The sequence below is a fragment of the Pleurodeles waltl genome, chromosome 9 (genome assembly GCF_031143425.1).
Source record: "Pleurodeles waltl isolate 20211129_DDA chromosome 9, aPleWal1.hap1.20221129, whole genome shotgun sequence".
NCBI lineage: Eukaryota > Metazoa > Chordata > Amphibia > Caudata > Salamandridae > Pleurodeles > Pleurodeles waltl.
In genome coordinates this window covers 1052056028-1052075219 of record NC_090448.1, presented here as the reverse complement: position 1 = coordinate 1052075219, position 19192 = coordinate 1052056028, and the positions used below count along the sequence as shown (strand labels likewise).

Sequence of the window (19192 nt, the reverse complement as noted above, 5' to 3'; positions counted from 1 at the left end):
TCCTACCTGTCAGAGTCAGGAATAAGTATGGGATCAACGTCAATTATGGGCCCAACTGGCGTCGGACGTGTTGGCTTCAGCACCGCTCCGGGGAAGGTCGTAATGGCACAATCAGTATTGGGTCGGATCTGGAAACGGATCCTGAGGTGCCTTCCAGAGCCGAGGCGGGCCCCGCCGACCCTGCTGGGCCCAAGTGCATCACAGGAGGTTGGTGTGCCCAAATATGGGGCGCATGGCCTCACAAAGCTCCCTTAGTTAGGCAGGGGTGGCTTTGGTTCCTGGAAACTCATGGAGACGCAGAGCTGATCCAGAAGGCAGGCTCCAAAGATAGAGGGGCCTAGAAGGACGACCCTCCTCCTGAATTGCATCGGACGAGTGACTGGGTGAAGTCGAGAACGCTTGTTCTTCAATGACTTCTTCTTGTGACTCGAATGTCCCGAGGACTTGGAGTGGGATGAGGATGAATTGTAATGTCTCAGCGAACAGTCTCGTGACCTTCCTCTCGAGCAAGACCAGCAGTGATGCAGAGATGACTGCCGGGCCGCTATGCGCTGTAGGGACCACTCCCTCAAAGCCTTCGGGTTCATGGCCTGGCAGTTGGAGCATGACTTCAGGTCATGGTCACGCTCCAGACACCACAAGCACACAAGGTACGGATCCATCATCGACCTCATGGGGTGACAGGAGTCTCACAGCTTGAATATGGCCTTACAGGAGGACATCTCAAAGCACCAAGAAAACAAAAATTTCGACAAAAGGGTCAAAAAGTCAGCCAAAAATCAACTGAGTGTAGCTCTTCTCCAGATCGGAGTATAGGCTGGCACGGAAAGAAATTACTTGGAGTCAGCGTGCCGGGATGGCGCCTCCATACAACTTCGATGTCATCACAGCAACCACGAGGCCAACGATGGACGCAGAGTCGACCAACACCACCTGACAACAAGCAGGAGTACTCCCTGAAGAAAAATATCTGGATCCAGTCTGACCCCTAGGGGAAATTCTAAGGTAAGGAATCTGCAACTAGAAGTCTCTAAGAGATTTATATTACTATGAGGCCCAGTAGCAGCATGCCATTCATTGTCTAGATGGAGAACCCAACTGGGAACTATCCCTCTTGTCGAGCACATATAGAGATTACCAACTCAGGTCCCTGATGAGGGGAAGAAACATGTCAGGGGACCTCCAAACACTTGATTCGTCTAATGGGGGGACCTGGGAAAAAAATGGTGAGACAGGTTATGAAAGGGGCACAGTATGCCCCTGAACTACTCTTCCCATTTGAGCAGATAGCCAGCTTGATCTCCATTTCCAGATGGCAGGAAAGAGGATGCACTATACTGTCAGATATACATACCCTGAAGGACGATCTGTCTCTCTGCAGGATGCTATGGTCATGTTTCATTTAGGCCAGGGGCAGTTCTTCCAGTATGCTAATATAGCAGCAATGGCTTGGGAATTGTGTCCCACATTTCAGGGCACTCTGAAGCCCACAGAAACCCCGGTTACGCTTGTCCATGGTGGGAGGGTGTACATTTATCTTACGTTTATACCAAGCATTGTGCTCCGACAGGCGACTTCGGTCACTACAAATAAAAGACACATGGCAGCAGTTCATTAAGGCACCCCTTACCCCAAGGGTGTGGGCTACAGTACAGAGAAAGGGGAATTTGTCCAGTAGAGGTCAGCGCAAAGTTTAAACAAATACAATGTAACAGTGCGTATGACATCTCTCCCTGAAGAGGCCTTATATTATTTATCCATCTAGGGAACAAAAATGAGCAACGTGTGGGTCGGGAAAGGCAGATTTCTTACATATGGTATAGTACTGTTCCAACCTGCTTTCCTTTTGGGCACAGGTTTTAGATCAGCTTGAGAGGGTGACAGGCTGGGATATCCCCCCCGCATGGTTGAAAATGTCTATTGGGACTCCTCCTGCAGGATCCTTAAAAAAAAACAAAATCAGTAGACGCTATGCTATGTTGGGTCTCATACTTGCAAAACAGCGTATTGCCCTACACTGGATTGGCATGCATTATCCCACACGATATGCCTAGAAGTTGGATATGGAGAAATGGTGCACAGGAAGCCCACCTGAAAAAGAAGAGGCGTGATGATAAAGCACAGGAGGGTCTGATGGCTTGGGCTGAGATGACAGACTTTACTAGAGACATCAGACTCCACCCATCCCCCGCCCCCCACTAGATGTTCTAGAGTTGGATAGGGTAGTGGAGTGGAGTGGGGTGGGGAGGATTATGATGTTTGGTCCCATGGGTTGCATATGCCGGAAGAGATACAGAATTAACAGAATTGAGTGCATTTATTGTCATCTGTGGGGGGGAGAGGGGTGGAAAGCTCTCTGACCTATTGCCAATAGTGTTGAAGGTTACAAATGCCAGATAAATTGTGTATTGTAACCTACTTCATATCATTCATATACAAACATGTATAAACACCATTTAAAAAAGATATGAATTGTATTTTTACTGTGAAACGTTTAATAAAGAAATATTTAAAAATAACTGATGCAAAACTCTTCCCAGAATCCTAGTTAAATGAGCGCTCAATCTTTAAACTCGACCACCTCGTTCCGTAAAGATGCACAACTTTTATGGCTACTAACAGCAGAGCACTGGACGAGTATTATCAGTAATTATTAGGGTATCCACCAAAAGCAAGACAGTATCATCAAAAGCATTGCCACCTGAATGCCATAACTTTGTTCTCAATTTCTTAAAATAACTTACTTTACATACACACAATTCATCATCCATATATATAAATTAATGGCATATACTTTTCGCCAACATTATCTTTCTAGGAGGAATTCAAAAAACCAAATACTTTACAGATGTAGAAATCCTAACCTGGATAAATGACAACCAGCAAACAGTCACTCTCCCCACCCACACAAAAGGCCAAACGCCTGATCTCATATTCAACAAATCCAAAGGTGTATGTATATTGCATCACTCATCATTTGATAGGTCTGTTCAATTAAAGGTCCCATTTTACATTCTTACGCAGTCCAATCCATCCTGACCAAATTCCAGCATCTGCAAAATACTTGCTCATTCTGCCAAAAAAGAAAAACAGTCACCCCTCACTCCCTCCAAAAGCATATCACTCCCAAACTCCAGAATGTGGAAAAGATGACTTCCAAATATGACAGAATCATAGCAACAACTGCAGCTCAACTGGCTCCAAAGTAGATTCATGCTGCAAAACTGAATATCTCCTCCACCGAACCTCACTTAAAAGCAAATTTGATTGCAAGCTCTTGGATTCTCTAAAACTGCGGATTCTTTCCCTGTCCTAATAAGCAGAGTCAGATTCTTTAGTTTGACTCTTGACTACGACCTCTATTATGCCCTCTCAGGTGGAACGAACATCAAACTTCCACTGTCACACCTTAAAGAAAATTAGTCACCCGATTACCCCAGATTGATTAAAAATTGTTGTTCAGTTGTCACCTCAAGCCTTGATTTAGGAAATGCCTTGTTGGCAGGAACCCGCCAAACACCTCTTTGTATCCTAACTCAAAGTGGTACTGTATTCAGCTTCCAAGTTAGTCTACTTTGCAAGCAAATGTGTCCACATTCTTCATTATTTACAATAGCTATCCATTTCAAATAGAATCCACATCAAAATCTGCTACTTACCACATGTCCATCCATGCAAATATAACATCCTATTTTGCTGATCTTTTCAGCATCTCTAGCACTTCAAGAGGGCTCAGATGTCATAAACCCTACTTCTAAAAACTCCCAAATTCCAATATGAAGCCACCAAAGCTTTGAAGTCTCTACTTCCTGATCTCAGAACACAGATCCTGCTGAACATCTTTCGGATCCACCTTAAGGCCCATCTCTTCAGACAATATCTAAACTAAAGTACATAAATGACTCTTGGTAAATCATAAACACGTTTCAGAAACTTATGGTTTATGGCTTGCTCCAATTTAATTATTACATTAATTATTTTACAATTTATGTACTTACAACTTATTATGTTATGATTTTTAATCTTATTCTGTAACTTCTAAATCTACCCTCAGATCTCAAATAAATCCCTGTTCTGCTTTGCAAAGGTTTCATTTTAAAGTGCCTTTTTACTGTCAACATCCAGGGGGTCTATGCAAATAGTAAATTAAGCACAACCTAAAAGATTTGGACACCACAAACGTCATAACCCCCAGGTCCTTGCTCAAGCAGAAATGGAACATCTTAATGAGGCGATTTACTCCTCCTCTGTTTCTGCAGTAGTATCATACAAATGTTCACAGTAAAGAACCCATCAGGAACTTCATAGTGGGGGGGGGGGATAACTATAACATGAGGAGAGATGGCTAAGGAACATCAGAAAGTAAATCTAACCCACATGACAACCTTCCTTCAGCACCTCCACTGCTACTGCAACCTTGTGCCGATTACTCAAGATCTGGAAAATGCACCCACACCACTAAGCCCATGATTAGCTACCTGGGCATGAGTTAACTGAACTTACGCAAGAGACTCCTATTTAGCGCACTCCACTATTCATTATCTGTATTCTATTGCCACATCTACACTCTCCAACTTCCTGAGAGATATATTCACTGCCTTACACCACATCAAGCTTTCAGCTAAAAACAGAGCAGTAAACAAACTCCCCAGTCTGGCATTTAAAACAGTATGTGGCACCAACCATTCTACCTCTTCCAAATAACTTGTAATCTGTTCCATCAAAAACACTACGATCAGCTAAGTTCAAACATCGTTTATCCAGGTTCAGGTGTTTTCAACTACAGAAACCTTTAACACTTAGAAACAGAAACCACCCCACCAAATTCTAACAAACAAACTGTTTCTTTCTGCATTCACGCCTGCTTTTAAAGCCACCTCCTCAGTCTAGGTTTGCTGCACAGAAATTGCCCCACTGCCCCAAGACTCCCGACTCCGAAGTATAAGACTGAAAAAAGGACATGAGAATAACAGCAAGGTCTGGTGTTGCCTCCGTTTTTCTGTGTGTGTCACATGGTTTTAAAGTGGCTTAAAAGCGGTCCGTGAATGACTTCATCACAAGAGTTCACAGACAATATCCAACAAAGGGTTGGTTTCAAGGAACAACATTAAACCATATGAATTTGTGGCAAAGCCTGCTGCTGAAGAGAAAACATAGAAATTAATCATTAAAGAAAAGAGAAAGCCTTGAGGACCCAACATTTCTGCTCCTGGTAGTCTAACAGCCCTTTTTAAACTTGGCTGCAGGTGCATAATCCTTTGGTCTTCGACAGCCTCCAAGTGATCCTTCTGGAGTCATGAGTCAACAAGCAGGAGTCAACCGCCTGCCATACTAGTGCTTCTGTGTTTCCACGGGATCCCAGAATCATTTTCTGGTGCTAGGTCTGAAGGGGTGCAAACCTTCTTTAACATAATGAGGAATCCTGTGCCAGAAACACTCTTGCACTTCAGGAGAACTGTGGAAGTCACAATGTTCAAGGGATACCTATAGGCTTTGTAGAACTTGGTACAGTGATAATACCCTTGGATCTGGATAACAGGTAGTGGTTCAGGCATTCCCTGGATCACTGTTACCAATCTATGCAGTACCAGCTTTTCACACTTACTAGGGTAGGAAAGCTTTCTCAGACATCAAAATCTCTCTGACTGGACCAAGATTTTAAGATATTTCGGGGCCAACTTTCCAGATTATTTTCACGGTAGGCCAATTGGCATTTCAGGTAAATTTCTAGATTGAGGCATATGACAAATTGAAACAAACCTCTAGCTCAACGCCTGATAACACCTAACGCTGCACCTGGAAGGCTAGTTTACTCCACCTGTTCCAAGAACACCCAACCGTAGTGAAAGATACAGTGGTTCTCTGTGTCAGAGGATGTTTGAAAACAAGAATTCAAATGACTCTACCTTTGTTTTTGATTTCCAATTAATACCCATATTTGTTAACTATGAAGAGATGCTTGCAGTACTGCAGAAGAGATTTTAATCACTTTCCTATAACTCAAGCACCAAGTTAACACAATTGTGGTACAAACTGTGTAGTAAAAGAAGGTGGATCACAGGTGGATGTGACAATTAAATGGCTAAAAGTCTCTAAAGCCTTTCAGTTGAGTATAAAAGAATCCAGGAATTGATGACAGAGTCAGATATTGAGGATTCCAGCATAAAGTCACAAAAAACGAAACAGAAATCGATCAGCAGCTCAAAGTAGATGGAAATCAGGAATCAATCAGTAAGGCAGAAAACAAAAATACTGGTGTTCGTAACACTGAACGAGTGTGAAAGTACAGCTGTCATAACTGTCAACTGGTCAAACTTTCTCATTGACTACCAAATATATCAAGAGTCTTTAGATCTTCACTTTAAGCCATTAGTCACATCATAACCTCTAGTCATTTTTTAGAAGATCACATTGCCAAATAAAACAAAAATAAATAATATAATAGACTAAATGTCTTTTAAATACAACAACAATATTTAAAGGAATATTAGCAAATGCAGTCAGAAAACATTTCTAGGAACGCACTTCCATCCATATACAGTGGGGATCCCCTGTAACCCATTTCAACATTCAACCTGCTTTCTGGATGTGTGCATATACACATTAAAACCTTTACCAGCTCACCTTTCTATGAAAATCTAGGGTGATAACTCAATGGGACTCCTAGGAGAGAATACCTGGGTTCATGCATTAATGTACAGTTTACAGTGGTGACTCAGCGTGGTATTTAGAAAATCTCTCTTAAACACAGAATGCAGAGTTGTAATCTTGAACTGTGTTAGGACAGAACCATTTGAAAGAGTTCCAGGACAGGTAGATACAGTGCTATACTTGGTTATTGTGACCAAACAAGGATCAACTGTATTAAGCTCTTCTCAAATCTCCCATCTAATCATCTAGATACTGAGCTAAGGTCGATCATATGCTTTCTATCATTCTAATGTGTTGGTGCAGAGCTGGTTTTGCAACGTATTCCTATTATCTCTCACTGAGCCAACACTCAAAGGAAACATATTTCATACATTTGATACTTTGGGTCTCATCTCAGGTTCAGAACTATTTGGTCTTAGGACCAAATAGTTCTGAACCTGAGATGAGATAGTAGATAACATGTTATGTTATTATGCATACAGTTTTTGGCAATTAATTAATTTTGAGAAAACATATTTGTAGACAAGCTGACTGAAAGGGTTGCACATGTGTATATGCAGCAGGATGGATGTGAAAATACATGGCAGGATGGGTGTACTCCTGAATGTGGTTTTATAAATATGCTTTGCATTTTCTTTCAATGTGTACTTAATGTGTTTTAAAACATTTTAGTAAAGATTATCACTCAGCAATTAACAGAAACATGAATTAGGTAACTTACTTTTTCAGATTCATATTTGTTCCTTACCAATTTCGCAGTATCTGGAAGATAGTAATCCAGGGCTGCTGACACTATTGGTCAGGGTGGAGGACAGAGGTTCAACTTGTTGCACAGAACCAGGAATACTTTGTGTTCTATAAACTTGTGGATGTTTGTTGTCTGAATTTTGATTGCGTTTTATTGTTTGAATCTCCCCTTCATCTGCTAAGCGTTCTTCAGGGCAACTGTTTATCCTCAATGGCTGTAAGAAAATCAAAATTTAGAAAAGTATTACTTTTTGTCAGATTTGTGCCTGAGTTTTGTTTTGCAGCAAAAACATAAAACAGAGCAATAACAGGCAAAGCATAACAAAGGTTATTGAACTGTGGTATTTGGCTAAATTACATCACACTGAGGAGGATCCATTATACATTAATAAGCTTAGTGAAACAAATTAATGAAGAGGGACTTTATAATTTCAAATTAGTGTTACATTAGAAGGAGGTTTTTCTACAATACTTTTTCGGGTGGATGCTCCATATTTTCCCCGTTGATTACACATTTTATATTGCCAGGCATCACAGGCAAAGTTTCAGCAATTCGCCCGTTCAACATAAAGCAGTGCAATCTACATATTTGTTAGCATATCACTTTCAAATTAATGCAGAAGCTTCATAAAAGTACAGTTGTGCCAGAGTGGTGACATACGTTTCAGGTAGTTTTCTCATTCCACTAAGGTCAGGGCAAAGATGAGACTAACGCATAGTAAACAAACAGAAATATAGCTAGGAGAAGAAGGAAAGTGGTTGGGAGATCAGCAATCAGATGAAGTATCTGAGAGGGGCCTTTAATGAAGCTCAGGTGTCAGTGTGTTTACTGGGCACGATCCATGGTAGATTTTTACATTTAGTTGGGATGCTAGAGGGCGCCTGGTAGCAGTGAACACTAATAGTTTAATCAAGTTATTCCCTTTGCACACTTGAAACGAAAGGTAGAGCTAGGTCGAGCAGCCAAGACTTTCCCCATGAAGTGGCTTTAAGACTAACTAGGTTACAGTGTATAACAGTAACAGAACTATCAAAGCAAGGTGCAGTCAGTTTTTAAAAGTATGTGCCTGATGTTGTGCAGGAAAATTAACATCAACAACATACGCTTTAAGGGTGTAGTACCTTTGTAGCACTTAAGAGGTACGACCCAAGAGTAAGAATACCCAGGATCCATCAACAATGCTTTTCTATTGTGGATGGATTACAATACCTGTGCTGCCTCCTGAAACACTAAGGTCTCACTCCTCCTAGTACTGCCCTTTCTTTTTTTTTTGCAAAGCTGCCACCAAGTACGATAAGTCCAATACGTTTGCTGTGACAGGTTTGCATTTTGTTTTAGTTACTCAGTGCAATGGGGACAACTCTGATATGTTTAGTATTTTTGCAGCAACCTGGCCTCAAACTCAAAGTAAAAAAATTCACCATCCATAAGTGAAATTGTATTTCCACCAACAGAAAAATTATTGTTCGAGAGTGGAAAAGAACTAGTCAAAAGTCCATTCTACAGCTAACAGGCTTCCATAAAATTTGGGCTAGATGTTGGTGAAGCAGGCTCACCACACTGACAGTACTGGAATGTCTACTCAAAGTCCTCAACCCTATTGCAAGCTAATGTCTTTAGTTCAGTTTGGCCATCAGAACTGCCAGATCTTCCTGGTTTAAGATGGCTATTTCTCAAGATGACACCCACACAGACATCAGTTGTTTGGTCTTTAAGAAGTCTTCTTGCCCTACTGTTATACAATTCCCACTAAAAGGTAGGTACATGTCTAGAAAGGCTTAGTAAAACAAGCACAATGTACAGCATATTCGCAGAATTATATTGTGTAAGCATAAAGTGTGAAAAATAACATTGCTAAAAGCGATATCAGCTTAAAATGTGTAAAATATAAAATGGTAATGCTAAGCTAAAATGGAGAAATAAAGTGGGCCCAAGAAGGCCCCTTGGCACCCTCACCCTGGTCTTGGGAGAAAGAAAAAAAACATGTTCACCTTAACAACCATAGCAAGCGAGGCAGTTTAAAAATATGGCAATTTTTGTTCGAGGAGCAACTATCTTGAGAAAAAGGGGACAGCTTTTGCTAAAATGTCATTGCAAAAAGCGATGTCAGTCGAAAACGTGTAGAATATAAAATGTAAAGCTAAGCTAAGATGAGAATTAAAGTGGAGCCAAGAAGGCCTCACCACACCAGTGGTCTAGGATCACCTCTTCTCCATTCACTGGGCAGAGAAGAGAAGGGCCCAAAGATATGGAGAAACTGATTTTACAAAGAAAACAGTCCAACTCCTGGCAGCACTCATAAGTTCAAGAAAGTTTTTTCAATATTCTGAATCTCAGTTTCAAATTGTTCTGTGAAATCGCTTGAGGTCCTGGCACATGATACATGATACCAGTACAATAGCACGACTGTGGATGATCTAAATTATCCTATTCAGATTGAGCAGTGCACTTGCTTATGCAAAACGGCAGGTTCAGACTCTTGAAGAATTTTATGATGACCCCTTCCGTTGGCTTTAAATAAAGGAAGACTTTCAAAGTGCTCGAAATTCTGTAGAAATTACCACAGAGTTAAAAAATGAAAATGTCACTTACCCAGTGTACATCTGTTCGTGGCATCAGTCGCAGTAGATTCGCATGTTTTGCAATAGCTCGCCATCTGGTGTTGGGCCGGAGTGTTACAAGTTGTTTTTCTTCGAAGAAGTCTTTCGAGTCACGGGACCGAGTGACTCCTCCTTTTGTCTCCATTGCGCATGGGCGTCGACTCCATCTTCGATTGTTTTTCCCCGCAGAGGGTGAGGTAGGAGTTGAATTGTAGTAATAGTGCCCATGCAATGGAGTGACTAAGAATGCACCTATTTAAGGTTGAGATGATACATATATAAATAGTTGAAGGTAACTTCCAAACTGCTACAGGCTCCCGGGGAGGCGGGTGGGCACATGCGAATCTACTGCGACTGATGCCACGAACAGATGTACACTGGGTAAGTGACATTTTCAGTTCGATGGCATCTGTCGCTGTAGATACGCATGTTTTGCATAGACTAGTAAGCAGTTATCTCCCCAAAAGCGGTGGATCAGCCTGTAGGAGTGGAAGTAGTCTGAAATAATGTTCTTAATACGGCTTGACCTACTGTGGCTTGTTGTGCGGATAACACGTCTACACAGTAGTGCTTGGTGAATGTGTGAGGCGTAGACCATGTGTCTGCCTTACATATTTCTTGCATTGGGATGTTTCCTAGAAAGACCATGGTAGCACCTTTCTTTCTGGTTGAGTGTGCCCTTGGTGTAATGGGCAGCTGTCGTTTAGCTTTAAGGTAGCAGATTTGGATGCATTTAACTATCCATCTGGCTATACCTTGTTTTGATATTGGGTTCCCTGCATGAGGTTTTTGAAATGCAATAAATAGTTGTTTAGTCTTTCTGATGTTTTTTGTTCTGTCAATGTAATACATCAATGCTCTTTTGACATCTAATGTATGTAGTGTCCTTTCAGCTACGGTATCTGGCTGTGGAAAGAACACTGGAAGTTCCACTGTTTGATTTAGATGGAACGGTGAAATAACCTTTGGCAAAAATTTAGGATTGGTCCTTAGGACGACCTTATTCTTGTGTAGTTGTATAAAAGGTTCCTGTATTGTAAACGCCTGAATCTCGCTTACTCTTCTTAGGGAAGTAATGGCGATGAGAAATGCCACCTTCCAGGTTAGGAACTGTATTTCGCAGGAGTGCATGGGTTCAAAAGGTGGACCCATAAGTCTAGTTAGGACAACATTTAGGTTCCATGAAGGAACAGGTGGTGTTCTTGGTGGTATAATTCTCCTAAGGCCCTCCATGAATGCTTTAATGACTGGTATCTTATATAGGGAAGTTGAATAGGTAGTCTGCAGGTATGCAGATATTGCTGCAAGGTGTATTTTAATGGAAGAGAAAGCCAGGTTAGATTTTTGTAAGTGAAGCAAGTAACCCACTACATGTTCTGGAGTTGTGTGTAATGGTTGTATTTGATTAATATGGCAGTAGCAAACAAACCTCTTCCATTTACTTGCATAGCAGTGCCTGGTGGATGGCCTCCTGGCTTGTTTTATGACTTCCATACATTCTTGGGTAAGTTGTAAGTGCCCGAATTCTAGGATTTCAGGAGCCAGATTGCTAGATTCAGCGATGCTGGATCTGGGTGTCTGATCTTTTGGTTGTGCTGTGTCAACAGATCTGGCCTGTTGGGCAATTTGATGCAGGGTACTACTGATAGGTCTAGCAGCGTTGTGTACCAGGGTTGCCTTGCCCAAGTTGGTGCTATTAATATGAGTTTGAGTTTGTGTTGACTGAGTTTGTTTACCAGGTAAGGAGGGAGGAGGAAAAGCGTAAGCAAATATCCCTGACCAGTTCATCCATAGGGCATTGCCTTGGGACTGTTTGTGTGGGTATCTGGATGCGAAGTTTTGGCATTTTGCGTTCTCCTTTGTCGCAAACAAGTCTATCTGAGGTGTTCCCCAGAGTTTGAAATAAGTGTTCAGAATTTGGGGGTGAATTTCCCATTCGTGGACCTGTTGGTGATCTCGAGAGAGATTGTCTGCGAGTTGATTTTGGATCCCTGGTATAAATTGTGCTATTAGGCGAATTTGGTTGTGAATTGCCCAAAGCCAAATCTTTTGTGCTAGCAGGCTTAACTGCGTGGAGTGCGTCCCCCCTTGCTTGTTTAGATAATACATTGTTGTCATGTTGTCTGTTTTGACGAGAATGTATTTGTGAACTATTATTGGTTGGAAAGCTTTTAGTGCTTGAAAAACTGCTAGAAGTTCTAGGTGATTTATATGCAGTTTTGTTTGATGAACGTTCCATTGTCCTTGTATGCTGTGTTGATCGAGGTGTGCTCCCCACCCTGACATGGAAGCATCTGTTATTACGTATTGTGGCACTGGGTCTTGGAAAGGCCGCCCTTTGTTTAAATTTATGTTGTTCCACCACAGAAGCGAGAGGTAAGTTTGGCGGTCTATTAACACCAGATCTAGAAGGTGACCCTGTGCTTGTGACCATTGTGATGCTAGGCACTGTTGTAAGGGCCTCATGTGCAGTCTTGCGTTTGGGACAATGGCTATGCATGAAGACATCATGCCTAGGAGTTGTAATATCATCTTTGCTTGTATTCTTTGTGTTGGATACATGCGTTGTATGATGGTGTTGAAATTTTGAATTCTTTGTGGACTTGGAGTGGCTACTCCTCTTGATGTGTCTATTATGGCTCCCAGGTATTGTTGTACCTTGCGCGGCAGAATTTTGGATTTTGTGAAATTGACGGTGAACCCTAGTTTGAAGAGGGTTTGTATGATATGATTTGTGTGATTTGAACACTCTATTAACGAATGGGCCTTGATTAGCCAGTCGTCTAGATATGGGAACACATGTATTTGCTGCCTTCTTATGTGTGCAGCGACTACCGCTAGACATTTGGTAAAGACTCTTGGTGCGGTTGTTAATCCGAAAGGCAGTACCTTGAATTGGTAATGTATTCCCTTGAATACAAACCTTAGGTATTTCCTGTGCGATGGGTGTATTGGTATATGGAAATAAGCATCCTTGAGGTCTAAAGTTGCCATGTAGTCGTGTAGTTTTAGCAATGGCAATACTTCTTGTAGTGTGACCATGTGAAAGTGGTCTGATTTGATGAAAGTGTTCACTACCCTGAGGTCTAGGATTGGTCTCAGCGTTTTGTCCTTCTTTGGTATCAGAAAGTACAGTGAGTAAACTCCTGTGTTTATTTGTGTGTTTGGCACAAATTTGATTGCATTCTTTTGCAATAGTGCCTGCACTTCTATCTCCAGGAGATTGGAATGGTGTGTTGTCAAATTTTGTGCTTTTGGTGGTATGTTTGGAGGGAATTGTAGAAATTCTATGCAATAACCATGTTGGATAATTGCTAGAACCCAAGTGTCTGTAGTGATTTCCTCCCATGCTTTGTAATAATGACTTATTCTTCCCCCCACTGGTGTTGTGTGGAGGGGGTAAGTGACATGTGAGTCACTGTTTAGTAGTAGGGGTTTTGGGGCTCTGAAATCTTCCTCTATTCCTAGGGAATTGCCCTCCTCTATATTGTCCCCGAAAACCTCCTCTATACTGTCCCTGGTAACTGGACGGTGTTGCTTGTGAGGTGCTGGCTTGTGTGCTCTGACCCCGAAACCCCCCTCGAAAGTGTGTTTTACGGAATGTGCTGTAATTCCCTCTGCTCTGCGGGGAGTAGAGTACGCCCATGGCTTTGGCAGTGTCCGTATCTTTTTTGAGTTTCTCAATCGCTGTGTCCACTTCTGGACCGAACAGTTCTTTTTCGTTAAAAGGCATATTGAGAACTGCTTGTTGAATCTCTGGTTTAAATCCAGACGTTCGGAGCCATGCATGCCGTCTGATAGTTACAGATGTATTAATTGTCCGTGCAGCTGTATCTGCAGCGTCCATGGAGGAGCGGATCTGGTTGTTGGAAATGGTCTGTCCCTCCTCAACCACTTGTTTTGCCCTATTTTGTAAGTCCTTGGGCAGATGTTCAATGAGATGTTGCATCTCGTCCCAGTGGGCTCTGTCATAGCGCGCAAGTAGTGCCTGGGAGTTCGCGATGCGCCACTGGTTTGCAGCTTGTGCTGCGACTCTCTTACCAGCTGCATCGAACTTGCGGCTTTCTTTATCTGGGGGTGGTGCATCTCCAGATGTGTGGGAGTTGGCCCTTTTCCTAGCTGCTCCTACAACGACAGAGTCTGGTGGCAGCTGTGTAGTGATGAAAACCGGGTCTGTAGGAGGCGCCTTATACTTTTTTTCCACCCTTGGTGTGATTGCCCTACTTTTGACCGGCTCCTTAAAGATTTCTTTTGCGTGCCGGAGCATACCAGGGAGCATAGGCAGGCTTTGGTATGAGCTGTGGGTGGAGGAGAGTGTGTTGAATAAAAAATCATCCTCGACCTGTTCTGAGTGGAGGCTTACGTTGTGAAATTGTGCTGCTCTAGCCACCACTTGAGAATACGCGGTGCTGTCCTCTGGTGGAGATGGCTTCGTAGGGTATGCCTTGATCTTGGTCACCCTGGCTTATGGTGGTGTGAGCTGGGGAGTGTGATGGAGTTTGTGCTGGTGAGACGTTAATCACGGGCGGAGGAGAGGGTGGTGGGGTAACTCTTTTCACCACTTTTGGTTGTGGTGTCTGTTCAGTTTGGAACTCCAACCTTCTCTTTCTTCTAATGGGGGGAAGGGTGCTTATTTTTCCTGTCCCCTGCTGTTGAAAATACGCTTTTGCGTATGGTCCACATCAGTTGATTGTAGCTCTTCCTCAAACCTATGCTTTTGCATTTGGGAGGTTAGCGAGTGCTCTTCTGTATAAGAGCCTGAAGCTGGGTCGCTTGCAGTTTGTTTCGGCACCGAAACCCTGTCTGCGTGTTTTTTCGGCTCCGAGGTGACTTCTTTCTTTTTCGGGGCCGAAACCTCTCGGCGTCGATCTTCTTCGGTGCCGCTGTCTCGGCGTCGAGCCGTGTCCACACCGGCATCTCTGTGTCGAGGCTTGTCTCCAGCACTTTCTCGGTCCCGAGAAGGCTGCATGCCGGTGTCTCGACCGGAGTCGGACGATCTCAGCACTGTTTGGGCCTTTTTCGGTGCCGACGGTCGGTCACCGAATTTATGGGTGGAGCCATGGCCTGATGGCAGTGGCGTCCCCTGGGCCTTGTAAATCTTCCTCTGTGTGGTTTTCGACGTCTTACTCACGGTTTGTGTATCGTCGAATCCTTCGGAATCTGAGTCTTGGATCGAGAAGGTACCTTCCTCTTCTTGTTCCTCGAACTCTCGGTGGGCTGTCGGCGCGGACGCCATCTGAAGTCTTCTGGCTCGACGGTCTCGGAGTGTTTTTCGGGACCGGAACGCACGACAGGCCTCACAGGTGTCTTCACTGTGCTCCGGTGACAGGCACAGGTTACAGACCAAGTGTTGGTCTGTATAGGGGTATTTACTGTGGCATTTGGGGCCGAAACGGAACGGGGTCCGTTCCATCGGCGTTCTTCAGCACGCGGTCGGGCCGACCAGGCCCCGACGGGGGATCGAAAAACTACCCCCGAAGGGCACCGGAGCTCTTCGATCTTCGATGCGGTGTTGAATCTAACTACGCCGATCCCGAACGCAACAATACCGACGAAAATCTTCCGAAATTAGCTATCTTTCCGTTCCGAAACTCGGAGCGACAGGAACACGTCCGAACCCGATGGCGGAAAAAAAACAATCGAAGATGGAGTCGACGCCCATGCGCAATGGAGACAAAAGGAGGAGTCACTCGGTCCCGTGACTCGAAAGACTTCTTCGAAGAAAAACAACTTGTAACACTCCGGCCCAACACCAGATGGCGAGCTATTGCAAAACATGCGTATCTACAGCGACAGATGCCATCGAACAAAGATATTTTCCATAATTTACATATAAACCTAACCTTAGATACACCATGTGAATTTGCTTGATCAATCTGTTTCATATAAACACTCTGAACACACATTGTGCATGTTATAATCACTTCAGAGTTGCTGAAAAAATGAAAATAGGAAGTATGTATGTATGTATAAAAATTGTATAGAGTGAACACTTGTAAAAATATACAATACACATATTAAAGAAAAAGCATCCAATGTTATAAGTCTCTGGTAGATGGCAGTGAATATCAATGATTTGAACAGTCCTTTTTAGGTCTTGCTAACAAAGCCCACTTTGTCCAGTTGCAAAAAGACCTACTGTGGGCTTACTAAGAACTAAGTGTGCTTAGAATCAACCCATTGCTAATTACTGGCTTTATTGTCACTCTTATTTGCTTGCTTCTTATTCAATGGTTTCTCTGGTCTCATCTCATCCATCTTGTGTTTGTAGCCCTCCTGGAGTATAGCCTCTCTACCATGCTTTTGCTTGGGATACTTGGATTTTTGCACTGCTCTTTTTGGTTAAGCACTCTATGAGGGTGCCTGTGTTTGACAAATGTATTTCTTGTGTGCTTCTCCCATACAGCTTCCACTGGCCACATTTGATGCAGTCCATGTTGCTCTCACAATCATGTGCCACCCTCCCTCCTGTTTGCTTCCCCAGCACTCTGTTGCACTCTCCCTTGTGTGCTGCTTTCTCTCTTATGTGCTTCTCCTTTTGACCCATCCCAGTGCACCTTGCTGTTCTCGTCCTTGTGTACTGCTTTTAAGCTCCTCCACCCCCAACTGGCTTTACTTTAATTTTACACTCTGCACCCCACTGTTTGCTCCCCCACCTGCTCTTCCATTTCTCCCCATACTCTTGCAAGCATTTACAAAAAAAAAATTTGGGGGCCTGGTAGCTGTCAATTGCTGCTGAGTGCTCAACTTCAAACAAAAGTACTTTTGTGCACTTGAAATTTCTGTTTCTTACTGTTAAGTCTCAGTGTCACCCACCATTTTGGATCTGTCAATTAAAAAATAAATAATGGTGCCTGTATCTTTTTCAAGGACCTCCGCTGCCCTCTGCACTACCATTGCCTAGGAAGCTCCCTCCTCTGTAGCCATGGTAGGCTGAGAAACCAAACCAGCATCTGGAGATATGTCCAGTCCACTGGCATCTTCCAGTTCCTCACACAAGTCCATAGAACCCAGAGTGTCTAACTGGTATTCTAAAGGATCCGTCATCCCTGCCCATTCTTCCCCCATGCCTCGCTGTTCAGTAAAATGCTCAGGCAACAACCTAGGACCATAGGGCCCTGTGGCACCAGAAACGGTGTTGATCAATGATATTCCAAATAAGGGTCTTCAGGAATTATAATGGAGTGGCGCATCGGCATTGGAAAGATCTTGTTGCCATGACCGGCTCCGGATCTGTGATCGTATCCTTGAAGGTCCATCGGAGTCGAGGCTGGAGCCATCAGTGTGGAACCTGATAGAGCCTCCTCTGACCCCCGTGGGGCCCAAAGGAGCTCTGTAGCAGTCAACTCTCTTGACTACAAGGCGCTTGGCCTCAAAGAACTCTCTCACCACAGCAGGAAAGCGCAAAGTTGAACCTGGCAAGAGCTCAGCAGATCTGTGCCTTGAACGTTGAAGTTCCGATGTCGTTGCGTCGGAACACGGACGAGACATAGAAGCACACTTCAACTTCTGCCTTTTCCCTGAATGTCCTTGGGGCTCCTAGAGCAATCCTGCAACCTTTCCCTCGATCAGATCAAGATTTCCAAGGCGTAGCCTGACGGGCTGCAAGCAGCTTTAGGGACTGCTCCCTCAACGCCTTCAGTGTCATGGCCCAGCCGTCCAAGCAAGACTTGGCACCATGGTTGCATGTTAGACACCACAAACAGACTAGATGGTGGTCTGTAACCGACATAGCGCAGTGACAGGCCCCACACAGCTTAAGTCCTGTCTTTCTCAAGGACATTCCTAGACACACCGAAAAAACATTTGATAAAATATCGAAAAAAAATCAGTTAAAAACCGACAAGAGGAGTAGCTCTTCTCCGGATCAGCAATAACTGGCACGGAAAGAAAAGAACCGATGTCCGCACGCTGAGGTGGCGCGTTCATAGGTGAACTCAACATCTCCTCCATTGTGTACGACATTGATGCGTGGAACCCAGCAAAACCACTTACCGGCAGGCAAAAATCTTACGGATCCAGTCTGACACCTGAGGAAATTCAAAGGTAAGGAATCTGCAGCTAGATGTCTCTACCAGATACCCACATATTGCCAAGAATGTTCATCAATGTGCTAAAAATTGCATTTTACAAGGATGTGCATTATGCAATAAATGTCAACAAGTTGCCAAGAAATGACACCAACATTGGAAGGCCATCATTTAATCAGGTGTATCCAAAGGCATCAAGCATGGATAGTCCGAAAGTGGCCAGTAATTACAATCACTGTATTGCACTGTGTTGGTAATTGAAAAAGCCCTTTCCTACCTCTTAAAAGGTGTCTCAGACAGATGCAGTGAAACTCAAGATATGCTGTAACAGTATACTTTCGCTCTGCCAGGAGGTTGTAGTAGTATGATTCACCCTAGGGAGTTATGCTCAGACTTTATATCGTATTTTACTGGTCACATCATTATAACTTCATAAATGTGGCGGAAGTGTACTCGAATAAGTGGACAATTCTTTATTACAAAGATGATTGTAGCATGAATAAAATAGGCTCACATTTTTAGTTATATATAAAAACACAAACCAGCTTCCATAGATATGGTCTGATTTGAACATGCCTATCAGATTTAATGGTCCCGTGATTTCTGAGTCAACAAGTGGGCCCTAGGTCGATTTCCTTTAATGTTTCTTGTTGTCTCCCAGTTTCTTTTCCTGTGACCTAGATCTGCAGCCAGGTTAGCAGATGTCATTGTCACTAGTACTAGTTGACTATTGTAGGAAGCTGGCCTTGTGTGTGGTGAGCACCTATGGTGCTATCACCTTATACCAGGTCCAGGTGTGGGCAGTGTCTAGGAAGCCAGGGCCCTCTAGAGCTACCTGGGGATGAGCAGCCAAAACATATCTAGGAGCCATGCAAAGCTTATGCAATACCACTACAGTCACACAGCACTTAAACACATGAAAGAACCAAACAGTGATACAAAAAGAAAGGTACTTTATTATAGTAACACAAATACAAAAATACTGTATAGGCAATATCCCAACTGGAGGTAAGTAAACACTTTTATATACACATTAGCAATCAGTAATTAGCATAGAAAGCAATAGGCATTGGTAAAAGCAATTGCAAATAGTGAGGGTCCTATGGGAGGGCCAAACCAAACACTAAAAAAGTGGAATGTGAAAGGACCCAAGGATGTGGAAT

The 19192-nt window shown here is 43.3% G+C and overlaps 1 protein-coding gene across 1 annotated transcript in view; it reads right to left on the bottom strand.

The window, feature by feature from the left end:
* Positions 1-19192, bottom strand: part of MAP4K5 (mitogen-activated protein kinase kinase kinase kinase 5) — a 604667-nt gene that overhangs the window by 275290 nt on the left and 310185 nt on the right. Inside the window, exon 18 of the mRNA XM_069208688.1 lies at positions 7400-7613. Coding sequence (XP_069064789.1) covers positions 7400-7613 — 214 coding nt within the window. The remainder of the gene's footprint in view (positions 1-7399; positions 7614-19192) is intronic.